At 39.7% G+C, this 14,360-nt stretch overlaps 3 protein-coding genes across 4 annotated transcripts; all 3 read right to left on the bottom strand.

Annotated features, from left to right (window-relative positions):
- Positions 1-731: 731 nt before the first annotated feature.
- Positions 732-3,783, bottom strand: alyref (Aly/REF export factor). Its single transcript, XM_067476913.1, has 6 exons — positions 3,425-3,783; positions 1,864-2,022; positions 1,604-1,751; positions 1,387-1,450; positions 1,112-1,307; positions 732-1,031 (listed from the first exon to the last, which is right to left on the bottom strand). Exons 1-6 carry the CDS (start codon positions 3,662-3,664, stop codon positions 1,017-1,019), a joined length of 822 nt encoding a protein of 273 aa, XP_067333014.1. The 5' UTR covers positions 3,665-3,783; the 3' UTR covers positions 732-1,016.
- Positions 3,784-4,734: 951 nt separating this feature from the next.
- On the bottom strand, positions 4,735-9,496 carry mcrip1 (MAPK regulated corepressor interacting protein 1). 2 transcript variants are annotated; one of them, XM_067476915.1, is made up of 5 exons: positions 9,392-9,496; positions 7,819-7,907; positions 7,018-7,136; positions 5,581-5,685; positions 4,735-5,478 (listed from the first exon to the last, which is right to left on the bottom strand). In XM_067476915.1, exons 2-5 carry the CDS (start codon positions 7,824-7,826, stop codon positions 5,414-5,416), a joined length of 297 nt encoding a protein of 98 aa, XP_067333016.1. In that variant the 5' UTR covers positions 7,827-7,907; positions 9,392-9,496; the 3' UTR covers positions 4,735-5,413. The 2 variants fall into 2 exon arrangements, with proteins under 2 accessions (XP_067333016.1, XP_067333017.1); XM_067476916.1 differs by lacking the exon at positions 9,392-9,496 and adding an exon at positions 9,256-9,278.
- A 639-nt stretch (positions 9,497-10,135) lies between these two features.
- On the bottom strand, positions 10,136-12,350 carry ppp1r27a (protein phosphatase 1, regulatory subunit 27a). Its single transcript, XM_067476914.1, has 3 exons — positions 11,532-12,350; positions 11,228-11,378; positions 10,136-10,981 (listed from the first exon to the last, which is right to left on the bottom strand). Exons 1-3 carry the CDS (start codon positions 11,941-11,943, stop codon positions 10,861-10,863), a joined length of 684 nt encoding a protein of 227 aa, XP_067333015.1. The 5' UTR covers positions 11,944-12,350; the 3' UTR covers positions 10,136-10,860.
- Between the last annotated feature and the right edge of the window lie 2,010 nt (positions 12,351-14,360).

Below are 14,360 nucleotides of genomic sequence, written 5' to 3'. Positions count from 1 at the left end.
ACACGCTTCCGGGAAAATTCGCTAATGACACGCACGGGCATGCACATCTGCATTGCAAGCTCACAGGTCGCTGCCTTTACATGTTCACGCATTTTAAATATTTTTTCGCCTCCACCTTACTTGTGGCTTGTGCGCGCGGACATCCTGAGCTGATGAACAACTTTTTTTTCTTTTATTTAAACCACCGGGATGGTGCTCAATGATCGGTGCGGCTCTTACGAGGCGTGGCAAACGCGTACGGCAAACACACACGGCACATTTCGAAAACTCCATACTGGCCTGAATACGCCATATATGGCAGATACAGGCCAGGACATCTACTGGTGATGGTGCGGTGGCGCAACTCAACGGCGCTGACACATTTCAGATCACGTGCGCTTGGCCACTTAAAATAGACGTGGATATTTTATGGCAGTTACATTCTAGCAGCATCATTGGATTTCAGTGGTTGCTGAAGAAGACCGCTGAATCGGTTTACAGTCACTTCTTTTGGTTCAGTTTTAACGTTTGTCATTGCAAATCCCACTGAAATGTATCATTTCGCAACTGAAAGCTTGACAACATATATAATTGCTGGGTGTCAACTACAGTACAAGGAAACATAAGTTGGGTAAAGAAAAAGTAAAGCCACCTCAGTTCAAAGTGACACAATAACTTCGGATTTCCTTACTAAAGTAAACACATATTACATAGTGGAGACATGCTGGACAAATACACACTAAAACACAGCATTTGGTTAATATGCACTGCAGGTTTTATTACAAGTTCCATTAACTACAGCGTAGAGGGGAAAACTGGGATAACCCAGTTTACATTTACCTACAGCCAAAACCAATTTTCATCAGAAAAATAAGGAAAAAAATACTGGTAAAAAACACTTGAGAGCATTTAAAAGAGGAAGTTGGAACAATTTCAAATCACATCAAAGACACAGAGTGTAAAATATTCTGCACATTTGTAATGACTACAGTTCTGCGCAGACAGGAAAGGACGACAACCCAGAGGAGCTTGGTTTCTTAGCTGGTGTCCATCTGAGAAAAGAAAAGATAAATTAGAACATGGCTAAAACAAACACGTCCAACTGATGGCACTGAATGACAAGAAAACCCACCCTGGCATTGTATTCATCTAACTGTGCATCGAGCTCCTCTGCCGATAGCTGTTGCTTGCTGCCACTGCCACCACCGCGACCGCCACCACGGCCCTTTCCTCTGGGACCACCGGCACCACGTCCTCCGCGTCCTCTCTGCATGCCTCCAAAGTTGCCTCCACGATTTCTGTTCATACCGCCACCGCCCCTGTTCAAACTGACAGGAGTGTCCATTACACACCATGTTCACAATTTTAGCTGGTCAACTTTCCTTAACTAAAGACTGGGACACTCACCCCTGCATAGGCCGCCTCTGTATGTCAATCTGAGATGTGACGAGCTGAATGTTCATAGGCCGACCTACAGAGACAAACATGAACGTCACGATTAGAACAGATCAGCGGTGCTTAAATGTGCTTCAAACAAAGTTAACAGAAAAAAAAAAAAACACCACCACATTTGTTGCAAAGGAGAGTGAAAACAAAAATGTTTTCACTTAAATTAGGGGCTCACCATCAAGTGGTATGCCATTGTATTGCTTCATGGCTTTTAGGGCATCTGCCCTCCTTTCAAAATGGACATCTGCAGTTCCCAGGCTTCTTCCTGACCTGTCGTAATGAACTGCAGCTTTTTTCAGTATTCCAAATTCAGCAAAAAGTTCCTGAAAATAAAAAGCAAAACTATGAATAGATGTTTCTTTGCCCCAACACCATCAGCACACGAACACAAAGCAAACTGTCTGTGGAGGAAAAGTATGGTTATAAAAGAATTACCTGAATGTCAGCATCTGAGACGCCAAAGTCGAGATTGGAGACAAGAAGCTTTCCTCCAGTTTCCACACCGGCCCCTCCTCCTCCCCCAGCAGCACCATTGAAGCCACTGAAGCCATTGTCGAACATGTCATGCTGCCACTTATCTGGAAGCTGTTTAGGCTGCAACAGATGAAAGAGAACGCACCTGCTGACTTCAGGATCCCCTTGCCTCTGTCAATCACAGACTCCACACGGCTGGGTGTTGGGGCAAGCAGGGGCTCCACTTCCAACAGGGCCAGGGTGCTCAGCTCCCCCAAGAGGGTCCCCAAGGTTCCCTGCCCACCCCATCACTACAAGCAAGTGAATCAGCTCAGACAGAAGAACATACACAGGACAGCCAACCTAAGCGTAATAGCAAGGGGATGTGCTGTACAACCACTTCTTTATAGTCACACATTTAATTACAGAAATTATCAACTGTAGAGTAAGTTGATGAAAATGTATCTAGTGGCTAAGTCAGAACTGATCACAGATGGTTATTACAACCCCACCACCCCCCACAATTTCTACATTAATTCCTGAACAACGTTCCCATCCTGGCTAACTACCAATAATGCCCATTGTTGTCTTGCCATCTGTGCCTCCACCAAAGGCTCTCCAGTTATGATCCTCGGGTACACGGGGGAGTCGCCATCTGAAGCAGCGTTGCCTCCAGCGTTGCACCAACTTTCCGGGCCAGCCCAAGAGTTCTTTACCAAGCAATGGGATTGTCCATAAGAGGGGGGGATGGATCAAAAACAAACTAGATAAGGGCCAACTACCCCTCTATGCGAGCGTGGATTATCTGAGCGTCCATTTTGAGACCACGCCATTTTGACTGAGGCTTTGTCTAGAGACTCTTTCACACTTAAGGGGTGAAGATTTGCCTCACATGAACACTATCAGGGGGGGGGGTTAAAGTCCACTGATCCATCCACAAGTAACAGCCACACTGGTTGAAAAGCCACCAAACAGGCCTCGCAGTGAAACCAGCCAGCGACTTCCGTACCAAAGAACGCCTGGTCGCCGAACAGGGACATGGACAAAAGCTATGCTCCAAGAGGGAGGGGAAAAAAAATCTGCGGGCGAATTTTCCTGATGAAGTGGTTTCCTCTCACCATCACACTGACACTTGGGGTGGAAAGTATCGTTAGTGCTCGTGGACGACTACATGCAAAATTTAGGGTGCTGGATTCAAAATGGCGCCGCCAAGGCCTGCGCGTTCCAACTTTAGCTAGTTAGCCAACATGGCTAACACACTCGCTCCCTTCAAAAGGCCTCTTCTTGAAAAATGATGCAACAAATATGGTTTGTGGGAGAAGGGACAAACTATGAATACAACTTCAATTAATGCTTAACCGCAAACTACAGAGCTCTCCTCCGAGGGAAACTCGGCGGTTAGCAATTATTTTATTCGCTTGACTAGCTAGCTGGCTAGAGGGTTAGCTAGCAAGCCTACTGGAGAATAGAAGAGGTTACACAGGCATTTTCAGGTTTGCCGAAGGTTTTCCATTTTCTGCCCATTCCGCTAACTTTTTCATACCCTGCTGTAAGGTGTTGGTCTGCCTCTAGCGCGGTTCAGGTTCTGGCGGATCCTCACGGGGCCGGATCCTCCGCCTCGGCCTCCAAATCCTCCGCCGCTGGCACCAAGACGCCCAGCACCTCCTCCTCGGCCGCCGCCTGTAGCTCCGCGGCCTCGGCCTCTTCCACCCCGACCTCCACCTCTCTGCTGCCTGTTCTGCTTGATAATGTCGTCTAATGACATATCCATTTTATCTGTCATTTTGCTGTTTCGATAATGCTAAACTCTCAACAAAATATAAAAAAAATACACCCTGCACTCGATTGGTCCCTCTCCCTGCCCTTTCAAAACTCTCCGCACCGACGAACAACACACAATGATACAACGTCAGCTGGATATAAATAAACCGGTTCACTTACGTACTACACGTAGACATGACGTCACGACGTACTAGGCGGGAACAACAAAGAAAACATTATTATATCGTGAATGATATGTGTCCTTATTATTATTATTATTATTATTATTATTATTATTATTATTATTATTATTATGACAGACGTCTTCCGTACGTTTTTTGGCACCTAACTACTCTGGCATACTTTCAGCTACAAACACCGTTCAGACTTCAAAACTTTCAGTTCATAAAGCACATTATTGCTTGAATACAGCTTTTTTAAATATCTTTTATACTTTTGAAGATTTTTTTCGTTTCAGGTACTTCGGCTTTGTTTGAAAAATCCTTTCCGTGCCCGGAGCATTCACAGTAAATGTTCTTTTTAGAAATGCTTTTTCTGGTTATAATTTCAGTTTTGTCTTAAATATTCAAATCAGTTAACACTGGAACAAGCAGTGGACAGAAATTTAATCTGCAACTATTTTCTATAGGTAGTCAAACAATGCAAATAATTCTAATAAATAAAGGACCCATTGTTGACTGATTCCAATTTAATATGAATATATATGTGTGCGTGTGAAATGTGTAGGCTTTAGGAATTCATTTGTTTTTCTCATAAGTTATAAACCAAATGATTAGTTGATTATTTGAAAAAATCTAATAATAATCATTAATTGCAATTTTAAAACCAGGATATATTGTTTCTCCTAATATTGTGGCCCTATAAAATTGCCTTTGAATGATTCTTGGGAAGTTTTAAATGATCTCTTTTCACCTTTCCAAGTCAATTGCTTTCAGTACAGAAGGCATCCTTCTTTTACTACACCACACACCAAGACAAAAATGTTGTATCTTCATTTAATGATGTCTAAAATGCTCCATCTGTAGTAAAAATCAAGGTAGGGTATTTATGTAGACGCAATACAAATAGTAGTACTGTAAAAGTCTTTTATTCAATATTTTGTTTCAAGGCTTAGGGGAGGAGTGTTAACCACGGGCAGCAAACTTGGGGAGGTTTCTACTTAATATAGTCTATTTGAGGGCAAGAACATTTATAATAAAAATTTTGGCCATCCACTATGCATTTGGCTTCCAAACTTGCCCTTAAAGTGTGAATCCAATGCAATCATACCATTGTTTCTACAATTTGTCAAACTATCTTCCAAAACAAACAAGTCAGCCCTTTCACATTTTCTTCCAAAGTCATATAAGTACTAGTAAAGAAAACAGGGTTTTTATTTAAGACTGCAGTCTTTTGTGTCCTGTGGAGAGTGTCAACAGTTTGTATCCCAGCATCAGATGTCAGCACATGGTGATGAAAGTTTGAATCAGTCCCGTCCACACATATACTTATGAGGTTTTGGTGACCTGAAAAAAGATGAACAAAGGGGAAATGTGTGCTCCCTGAAATCTCAATTCTTTTCTTCTTAGTCAGTTGTCGAGAATTAAAAAAAAAAAAGTGGGCTGCTATGGTCCAAAGTTTATAAATGAGATTGGCATTCTGTGCTAGACTGGCCAACAAGGTTGACTTTTCCGGCTGACAGTGAGCTGAAGTAGGAAAAGTTCTCGAAGATAATGGGAGTAAAAAAGCAACTGGATTATCACGACAAAGACTAGGATTTTTTTGAGTCCTGTGTGTTGCGTTTCTTGAGGTCACTCAGATCCACTGGTGTGAAAGCTGCAAGAGAATACAAAAAAAAGTTGTTTTTCGCTGGTCTGTGCTTGATTTACATAACCTTTCAAATAAATCTGTTCACCCCTAAGTGGCACTGTAACTTACAATGCAGGTTGGGATTTGGATTCTTCTCCACATACTCCTGTGGTCCACGGTCATTACGTTCACTATTTTGTGTTGATCTGATGTCTCTGAGCACACACTGCCAGGCTATGGAAGATTAAACATGACAATGTTTTGGTTGCATTTGGGAAATCTTATTCTACCATGCAGAATTCTTAGAAATGAGTAAGTTAAGAAATTACATTGACAACTTTCTTGTCACAGAACAAATTACATAAACATAGTACAAATGTAGGAGAATATCAATGGACCTCATTCACCAAATAATCATCAAATCCAATTAATCACCAGTTTCCCTGAGTGGGCTTTACATTCTGAACATCTATCTGTTTAGACCCCCAACTCGAGGATGTCTTCGAACAATGAGAGCGATCAAAGGTAAATACGTTTCTAGAAATTGAAAACTCACTTGTATTGTGTTTCAAATGCCCCTGCTTGTAATCAGAGTGGGAAAAATGTCTCAGATACTGTAACTGTACTGTACCTATACTTTGCGATCCACTGTGGAGTGTGTTCCTATGACTGGGATATCAATTTGTTTATCTTCTGCAAATACAAAGATGCACACATGCTAGTGTGTAATACAGGACACAGATGCAGGTCTTGCCAAAGGATGCATATTATTCCACTACAGATAGTTGTAAGATACTAAGACACAATTGATTTTTAAGAATGGAAATAAATTTGACACATTTGTTAGAACTTCGGGACATTATTCATCAATGCATTTTGATAAAAAAAAACACTCAAACAGTTTTGTTTACTAGAGAACTGCACACAGGACCTTTGCCAACAATGAAACAGATCATCACTCCATAGGATTGTTAACGCCCAGAGACTATTTAATGTTGCACTGTAGTGAGGGAAAACTGACTGTCAGGCAAAAATGCTGCTAAGACACAGTTTCACATTCAAATGGCCACATAACCTGTTTTCCTGCCTTACACACGCATATTTCTCATTCTAGATGAAACCAGTTCAACTGACAGTTCCCATGCAAGTGTTAAGGATCACATTTACATAGTGCAAATTAAGTGATCAGAATGAAGAGGTTTGACTTATACAGTATAGAAAACTTGTTTAAATGATCCTCCCTTAATCACTGATTGTTTAAATCTTGAGTTTCAAGTAAAAACAAATGTTTTGCATATTTTTATTTTATTTTTTTTACCATAAACTTCTTTTGAAGTTATGGAAGAGAAGAAGGTGTGTCACTTGGTAACTAAAGCACGTAGTCATGTGCAGACACACATAAGGCGACATCAGAGTTTCAGAAATGAAAGATCTGAATGTTGTAGTTTTAGTTGATGTCAATAGCCTGAAGGAAGAAAATGTGGGCCAAATATTATTCTGATTATAAATCAAATATTGGAGCATTCTGAAAGCTCTGGTCATGCAAGTACCACAGAAAATACCTACTATCATGTATAAAGCGCACATTTTCCTCATGTGCTGGCGTGAAGAGCTCCCCACTGTTAGTAGGGGATCGGGGGCTTGAAGTCTGCTTGTAACTGTTCACCATCCTGGGAGCAGATGAGCTTCACAAACATGAAAATAACCAAATTAGCTGCATATACAGACATTCATTTTTAATCATGCTTTACTTTAAACTAATCTTTGCATAATATTCCTCTGTGCCTACAGGCCAAAATACTACAAACCTAATATTGCATTTGATAAAGTTTTAATGACCCATTAAATAGTCTGTTTTTGAAAATCACATTTCCACAATGTTCGAAAATTCAATAAAAAATGAAAATCTATAATTTGTCAGTTTAATGAAAATGATTTTCAATGATTTCCAGCTTGTATTTTGTAAACATAAGCATATGTAGAGTTAGATGCCTGGGACACAGTCATAAAAAGTTGGCACGTGTTTCAGCTTGTTCTGGGGAAAAACAAATATCAGTTTATCAATGCCAAAGATAAAAATACCAACCAGACGTTTGCACCTTGTGTTATGGTACCAAGGTGTAAATATTCCGCTTGCAAAATGTTAACATTTCATAACCTAAATTAAAAAGTGTAATTATAAGATTGTAACTGATTTTGTCCCACACTTTTTTGGAGTGTGTTGCAGACTTTTTTGATAACCAAATAAAGGCTCAAGCAAATCAACATATCAGATGTTCGTTTTTATTGCACTTTCGAAAAAATCCCAACTTTTCTGGAAACGAAGTTTCTATTTGTACATTAAGTGGAGTAACTTTTTTGTCAGACCTGGTCATTCTGTTTGCAGTTCGTACTTGCTCCTCGCTCCTCGATGGTGAGTGGAAGGATTCAGAGGTTCAGAAGTCCTCAGCTGGATGCTAACAATAAAAAAGGGACAACTTTTACATTTCCGTATCAGGCATGAAGTTAGATTTGAATATTGGTATATTGTAATATAGTACCTTTGCTCAAGAACTACAGTTAGATTTCTGTTTATTTATTGTCCCAGAATATTTCCTTTTTATACCATCTCAAACTTCTACGTGTACCGTAAGACTATTGCACTACCGTCTGAAAGTTTATAAAATATAGTTTTTTTATAATTAAAGGACAAAAAAGTACAAATACTGATCACAATCAATATATATATTAGCGTATAGGGCTGATGCAATCAGCTGATTAAGAGAAAAAATAATCGGCAACTATTTCGATTAACACGTCATTTTGATTTATAACGAAAAACCTGTCACTTGCTTTCAAATGCGAGGAACTTTTTTGCCACTAAAATGCAACTTTAATCTTAGAAGATGACATAAGCAATTGACAATTTTATATCATTAAAATATACGTGTATATCATTAATTTAACTGATTATTAATAATAACATATATTTAAAGGTAAATTCAGGTAATTTGTTAGTTCAAAAGTGTGTATCAAACTGGTGGGCCTTCGCATTAAACGGTACCCAAGAAGTAGCTGTCAGTTTCAAAAAGGTTGGTGACCCCTGTATGGATTATCATTTCATCAAAAATATAAATACGTCTGACAGTTTTAGTCAGATTTTTGCAAAGTTTGCCTTTAGTAATACGAGGAGTAGTTATAGTCTAGGAGTTATAGTTCGAGTACATTTTCTGAATCGGCTTATACTCGTTATTTAATGTGTATCTCACATTCATTTTAATTTTCCAAGGTTTTTTAATGGATTATTGATACACTAATATTCATACTGTGACTCCAGTGATGGATCACTGAATAACACAACACATGTGTAAAATTAAAGGCAAGCTAACAGGAACCAGTACAAATTATTTCTCTTCTGGTTAGCTCACAGAGTTAAATCCGCTAGCTACTAATAAAACAACTAAGTATAATCCCAATCGAGCTGTGAAATATCAGTATTGTAAAGTAATGGCCCGAAAGTGTGACGTTATTTCTATTTTGCTGCGGTAGACTATGAATCTACAAACCCTGACGTTAGCTAACCGAGAGGCTTTTGTTTACGTTTTCACTTCAGTAGCTTTAGCTGCAGGCTAAAGAACCAACCCCCATACATTAAACCACAGAATAAAAAAGACACAATACGCTATGCTGTCTCTAAACAAGTCACTGCTTTTTTTGTGTCCGACGGAAACGTGTATCATCAGACACAGCTAACGATAGATTTGCTGACACATTCATTTCAGCTAACCTTAGCTCGCCAGCTAGCTTGTATTTACATTGTCTTACCGTAACGTTAGCCCAAAGCAGGCTACGTTTAATCAGCGTTACCAGTGCAGTACGGGCATTGGAAGGATGCCTCGCACAATCATGACATTTCACAATTTGCCAAGTAGAGAACACGGGGCTAAGATAGCAAACCAACCTCTTTAAAATCTTTTCTTTCGAATTCTTTATTCAGAGACTGTGTACGCCGTTAACCTGGCTAAAACGTTGCCAATGCCAACCAATCATTTCCGGGAAAGGACACGGAAGTGAAATGATTCAAAGCAACAGCATCAGCATCAACAGCAACAGCAACATTATTATTATTATTATTATTATTATTATTATTATTATTATTATTATTATTATTATTATTATTATTATTATTATTATTATTATTATTATTATAGATAGATATAAAGGGTTCTTTTACTTTTGGTAGTTGAAGTATTTTAGCTAATAACTTTATACTTGTTCTTAAGTAACATTTTTAATGTAGGACTTTTACTTATAACAGAGTATTTCTACATTATAGTAATAATATATTTAAGTAAATGAGTATCAGAGTACTTCTTTGGTAATTTGGTAATATGTCCAATCTATTTATACACTACATGTTGCAGGTTGCTTGACTCTATCTATTTATTTTATTTATTTTTTCCATTCATGTCAGGATACCATCACCTTCAGAGGTCTGTCAGGGAGCGGGGGTCTTCTGGGCATTATTGTGCTAACTATAGCTGACTAAAGTTAGCTTGCCCAGCTAAACCTCAAGTGGTTTGCCAGGTCAAAAGGCTGCATCTATACAATAAGTGATGATTGCAGCAGGCACTTCATGAAATCACAATGCCAATAAAATAAGAACAAAAAATATTTTCTCCTAAACAAACTACGCAACAGTGACTCAGTGCCACGTGTAAAAGTCTTTTTTTTTATTTATGAAAATGTAAAAAAATAACTGAAGAAAAATAAGTCTTTCATTACTGAGCTTCATTTTTCTACTGAAAAACAACAGCAATATATTTGAGGAGATGTAAAGGGGCACTAGAAATGTTTATACGTTTTTTTAATTCCCGACATATCAACATAATATAAACTATCAAACTAGATGGTCCTGTTTTCTGCCCAGCAGTAAGATTACATCGGCCGAGCATTTCTTTCTGTAAGACAAAAACATCCCAAAGTTTAAGCTGTTAATTCAATATCTGGAAAGTTTAACTCTGCAGAATGCAGGACATTATTTTAAAAAGTGACAGCTTCATACTAACACAGCTGATAAAACACTGAAAACAAAAAACCTGAAATGCTCATATGATATAAATGAATCTAAACACAACAGTAAAAAGAATTTCAGACCTACACTACAAATGGTGGGCCAAGACGATGTCATGATTCAATGCCACATTTGCAAGGAGAGAGAAATATTTGGAGATAGAAATTTGCAGCATAGACACCGGTAGCGTGACAAATACACAAATCCATAAAATACCATAAAATAAAACACACTGGAAACAAATATGGGGGAAAACATTGGGTTTGTTTGTATACTGTTAAATTAGTTTTTATCCTTTCTTTTCCAATAGATTGATCGGTTTTCAGTCCTCTCTCTCGAGTCCATGTGGTACACAGTCACACACAGCCCGTCTCAAAAAGTTTGGACAGCTCCTTGCAGTCCGGGTCGATGAGGTCTGCAGGTTTCTCTCCACTTTCATTTTCTGCCTCTGTGCTGGCTCCCATTGACAGCAGATAACTGTGGAGAATAAAGCAGATCAATGTTTAACAAATCCAAATTACCTTGTTTAATGAGGTCATTCCAGTTACGGTACATGAGCTCCTATTGCCACTGGGGGATGTTTCAGACATCAAGGAACTTTAATCTGACATGTGTGATTTCAAATGCCCCAAATTGTTCTGAATGTAAAGAACGACAATCATTTAGTTATAACAAAGCAAGTGGGATCAGTTAAGACGAAAAGGTTAAAAAGTCACACGTTACCGGGCAATTTCTGGGTAGCCGTCACTGCAGGCCATGTGAAGAGGAGTCCAACCATCTTCATCTCTCTGATGAACATCAGCGCCATATTTGACCAGCAGCTTCACCACCTCCAGGTTCCCTGTGAGCACAGCCTCATGTAGTGCTGCCATACCTGCACACAAAACCCAATCAATCCTCTGCAGTCAGCCACCGTTTATCATTGATTGATGCGAGTGAATCCGAATAATTTAGGATTTTAAATGCATGGGAGTAATATAGATAGACAACATTATGGAAAAGTAGAAGCTGTGGAGACTTTGCTCACCTGAGTGGAAGACTGTGTCCACACGAACCTTCCTCGCTCTCATGAACCGACCAATTTGCTCCAAATCTCCTCGTCTTACGATATCCTGAAAGACGATGTCATTGGGGAAGTGCACAACTCTCTTTGCAGGTGCGACAGGTGCAGGATTTTCCTTTGCTTGCGTGCGTCGTGTTGAACTCGATCGTGACCCTTTGCTATAGGAAGGGACGTAAGTCGATGCTGCTTTGTAAGTGGATGTGTAATGTGATGGGGTGTACTGTGTTGCACTGTACTGTGTCGGGGTGTACTTTGTTGTAGAGGTATGTGCTGGTGTGTAGTGTGAGGGGGTGTAATAAGTAGCTGTGTGGTGTGCTGGTGTGTACTGTGAGCTGCGTGTGTACGCTGATGTTGGCACATAGTAGTTGTACTTCATCCCTGCAAGTGGCTCGGCCTCCCCCTTATGCTTTCAGTCCAGGAGGAGGGAGGAGAGAAATCCACGAGAATGCACGAATCCAAGAAAAGATTAGTATCCTTGGCTCTGTGTCCTTTTTTAGCCTGTCCTTGCTCTTTTTAGTCCCCAGCTGGAATAGCACTTGCTGTTACTGCATAGCAGAGGCACTTCACAAATCCTTTTTCTTCACCGAGTCCCAGTTCTGTTCTAGTGTTTTAGTGTTTTTTTGTTTTTTTTTTTGGTCTACTGTGAATATCTCACAACTCAAACCGATGGGGTTTGTTGCACAGTACAGTCCTGTGTTTTTGCTGGTGCACAGAACGGTCGTCTGATGAGTCCAGTTGGAGAGGACCCGTTTATACCCTCCGTGGGGCTATTTTGGGGACTAATATCCAGTGACTTCAGCTTAGAAATGAGTGGCCCTCGTTCAAGTCCTCCCAGTGTACAGTCACATGTCCACTGACACTGCAGACCTCCCTAGATCATAAAAATTGTTGACAACCACAATGTTCTTTCTGAGTATTGCTTGAGAGATCTTTGCACATCCTGACACAAATATCTCATACGAAAGAGGTTGGTGCTTGTTTCTTAAAATTACTTTAAGCGCGATTCTAGTTTTAGAAGAAAACTATATTTTTGTATTGTAAATTGATTGTTTTCCAAAGGTGGTTTAGTGGGTTTTTTGGGCGTTTTTGCTCGGTTTCTCTATGTTTCCCACTGAACTGCTGGTCTTCCACGTGAGACTTTTTTTTTCTTTTGCTTGCCCTTTGCATCACAACAAGATACACCATTAAAACTCTCCCACTGAGGAGGTTTTCACATCCACTTCATGTAACCTTTCCCCTCCAATGCCACTGAAAAAAGTCACATGGTTCCCACAAATGCAGCTATTTTCATTAGTGACCTTTTGACATACATTGACAAAGTAGACACAGCTGGCAGTTTACTAGCTACATCTAGCTAAAGCAAATGCAGGGCATCGCATGCAACAGTTTTACAATAATCCTCCTTCGTGTACAACATAATGTTCCGTTTTTGGTGGAAGGGTTCCAGAGTGGTGTTGATTCTACTGTAAAAATTTTTGGAAGATCTGGAAGTGGTTCGGTAGTATTGCGTTGCATTATACTGACAGGTGTTAATTATTTTGTCCCATTCATTAAGAAAACTGGGATAAGGCTACGAATAGTGACGCCTTTCTTATATGATGCAGTAGTTCAACAATCTGCAGCCTCCAAAATGATCATACAGTTAATTTAAGAACTCTCTAACTCCCAAATTAGTGTAGTTTATGTACAGCAAATAAATAGGTTAAATATATATGTTGAATTTTTCACAAACAATAATCCTGTTGATATCTCACTGCAGGTATAGGTGACAAAATAAATCAAATGAAACGTATCACTGTGTGACATTAAATGCAGTACGTGTGAATGGTGCTGTAACGTCGTAGTAGTGGCACCAGCTGTCCTCGGACAGACCTCTGAGATGAGAAGAGCTGCTTGTAACCGGCTCACAAAATCTCTGTTACACTGCTGCTAATGGAACTGAGGAAGTAGCAAAGCCGCCATCCTCAGGTTTTTGTCTCTCAGCACAGCTTCCGCCACTTGAGGCCCACCTCTCTCCAAACTCGATCTGCTCTGCTCTAACTTGCAGCTATGCTGATGCATGGCTGTTAACGTCCGTTTACTTTGAGTCAACTTTTTTTTCCAAGTTTGCTCACTTTAAGGGCGGAAATATAAAAATATATCTCTATTTCTAACTGAAAAATGTCTCCAGATGACACCACATGGAGGAACCTTTATTTCAGATTATGTCATCTTGTTGCTCACGCTAAGAACTTTGGAATCATGGTCAACCTGCTTTTCCACAGCTCACCTAGATGATATCATCTGAACTCCTAAATAAGAAAAACTCCTCCGGGTGATGTCATCTGGAGGGGTTTTCTCAGCTATTATTGGAGAAATATTTAAATGTAGGGAGGTCAGAGGGACGCTTAAAAGCATTAATGCACATTTACACAAAAAAGCCACACAAAGCAAGCTGAAAATTGGTGAAGTCACCCTTCAACACAGTATTTCCATCATCTTCAAATGATGAGAACATTTATCTTGGATGGATTACATACAGGACTACTTAGCTCAGGCCCAGGGATCCAGGAGGTCAGGGGTCTTTGAACTGAGCAAGTGTTGATGTTTCTTGTCCAAAATGACCACAAACAGTTAAAAACACACACACACAAAAATCTAAACTTGGATCAGGAGCTGTTTGTTTCTTAATCCATCAATGGATTTTATGACTCATTTAATGCCAGGTAGAAATTATTAATTAATTTCTGTTATTTCAAGCGTTGACCCCGCCTCAAAATGCCACCACAAATCCTTAATCATCATCCCCCTTCT

This window comes from Channa argus, chromosome 15 (genome assembly GCF_033026475.1).
Source record: "Channa argus isolate prfri chromosome 15, Channa argus male v1.0, whole genome shotgun sequence".
In the NCBI taxonomy this organism is placed as follows: Eukaryota; Metazoa; Chordata; class Actinopteri; order Anabantiformes; family Channidae; genus Channa; species Channa argus.
The sequence above is the reverse complement of the archived record's forward strand: the minus strand, read 5'-3'. Positions and strand labels throughout refer to the sequence as shown.

Bases quoted from the DNA above. Each gene is read 5' to 3' on its own strand.
- mcrip1 (XM_067476915.1), bottom strand. The intron at 5,686-7,017 runs GTAGGTATTTTC...AATCTTCCATAG, and splicing joins TGTGCGCTTTATACATGATA to CCTGGCAGTGTGTGCTCAGA. The intron at 5,479-5,580 runs GTAAGTTACAGT...ATTCTCTTGCAG, and splicing joins TCCAAATCCCAACCTGCATT to CTTTCACACCAGTGGATCTG.
- ppp1r27a (XM_067476914.1), bottom strand. From the start codon at position 11,943: ATGAAGTACAACTACTATGTGCCAACATCAGCGTACACACGCAGCTCA. The intron at 11,379-11,531 runs GTGAGCAAAGTC...TTTTGTGTGCAG, and splicing joins GGACACAGTCTTCCACTCAG to GTATGGCAGCACTACATGAG. The intron at 10,982-11,227 runs GTAACGTGTGAC...TATTCTCCACAG, and splicing joins GGCTACCCAGAAATTGCCCG to TTATCTGCTGTCAATGGGAG.
- alyref (XM_067476913.1), bottom strand. From the start codon at position 3,664: ATGACAGATAAAATGGATATGTCATTAGACGACATTATCAAGCAGAAC. The intron at 1,752-1,863 runs GTAATTCTTTTA...TTTTATTTTCAG, and splicing joins TCTCAGATGCTGACATTCAG to GAACTTTTTGCTGAATTTGG. The intron at 1,451-1,603 runs GTGAGCCCCTAA...TTGTCTCTGTAG, and splicing joins CAATGGCATACCACTTGATG to GTCGGCCTATGAACATTCAG.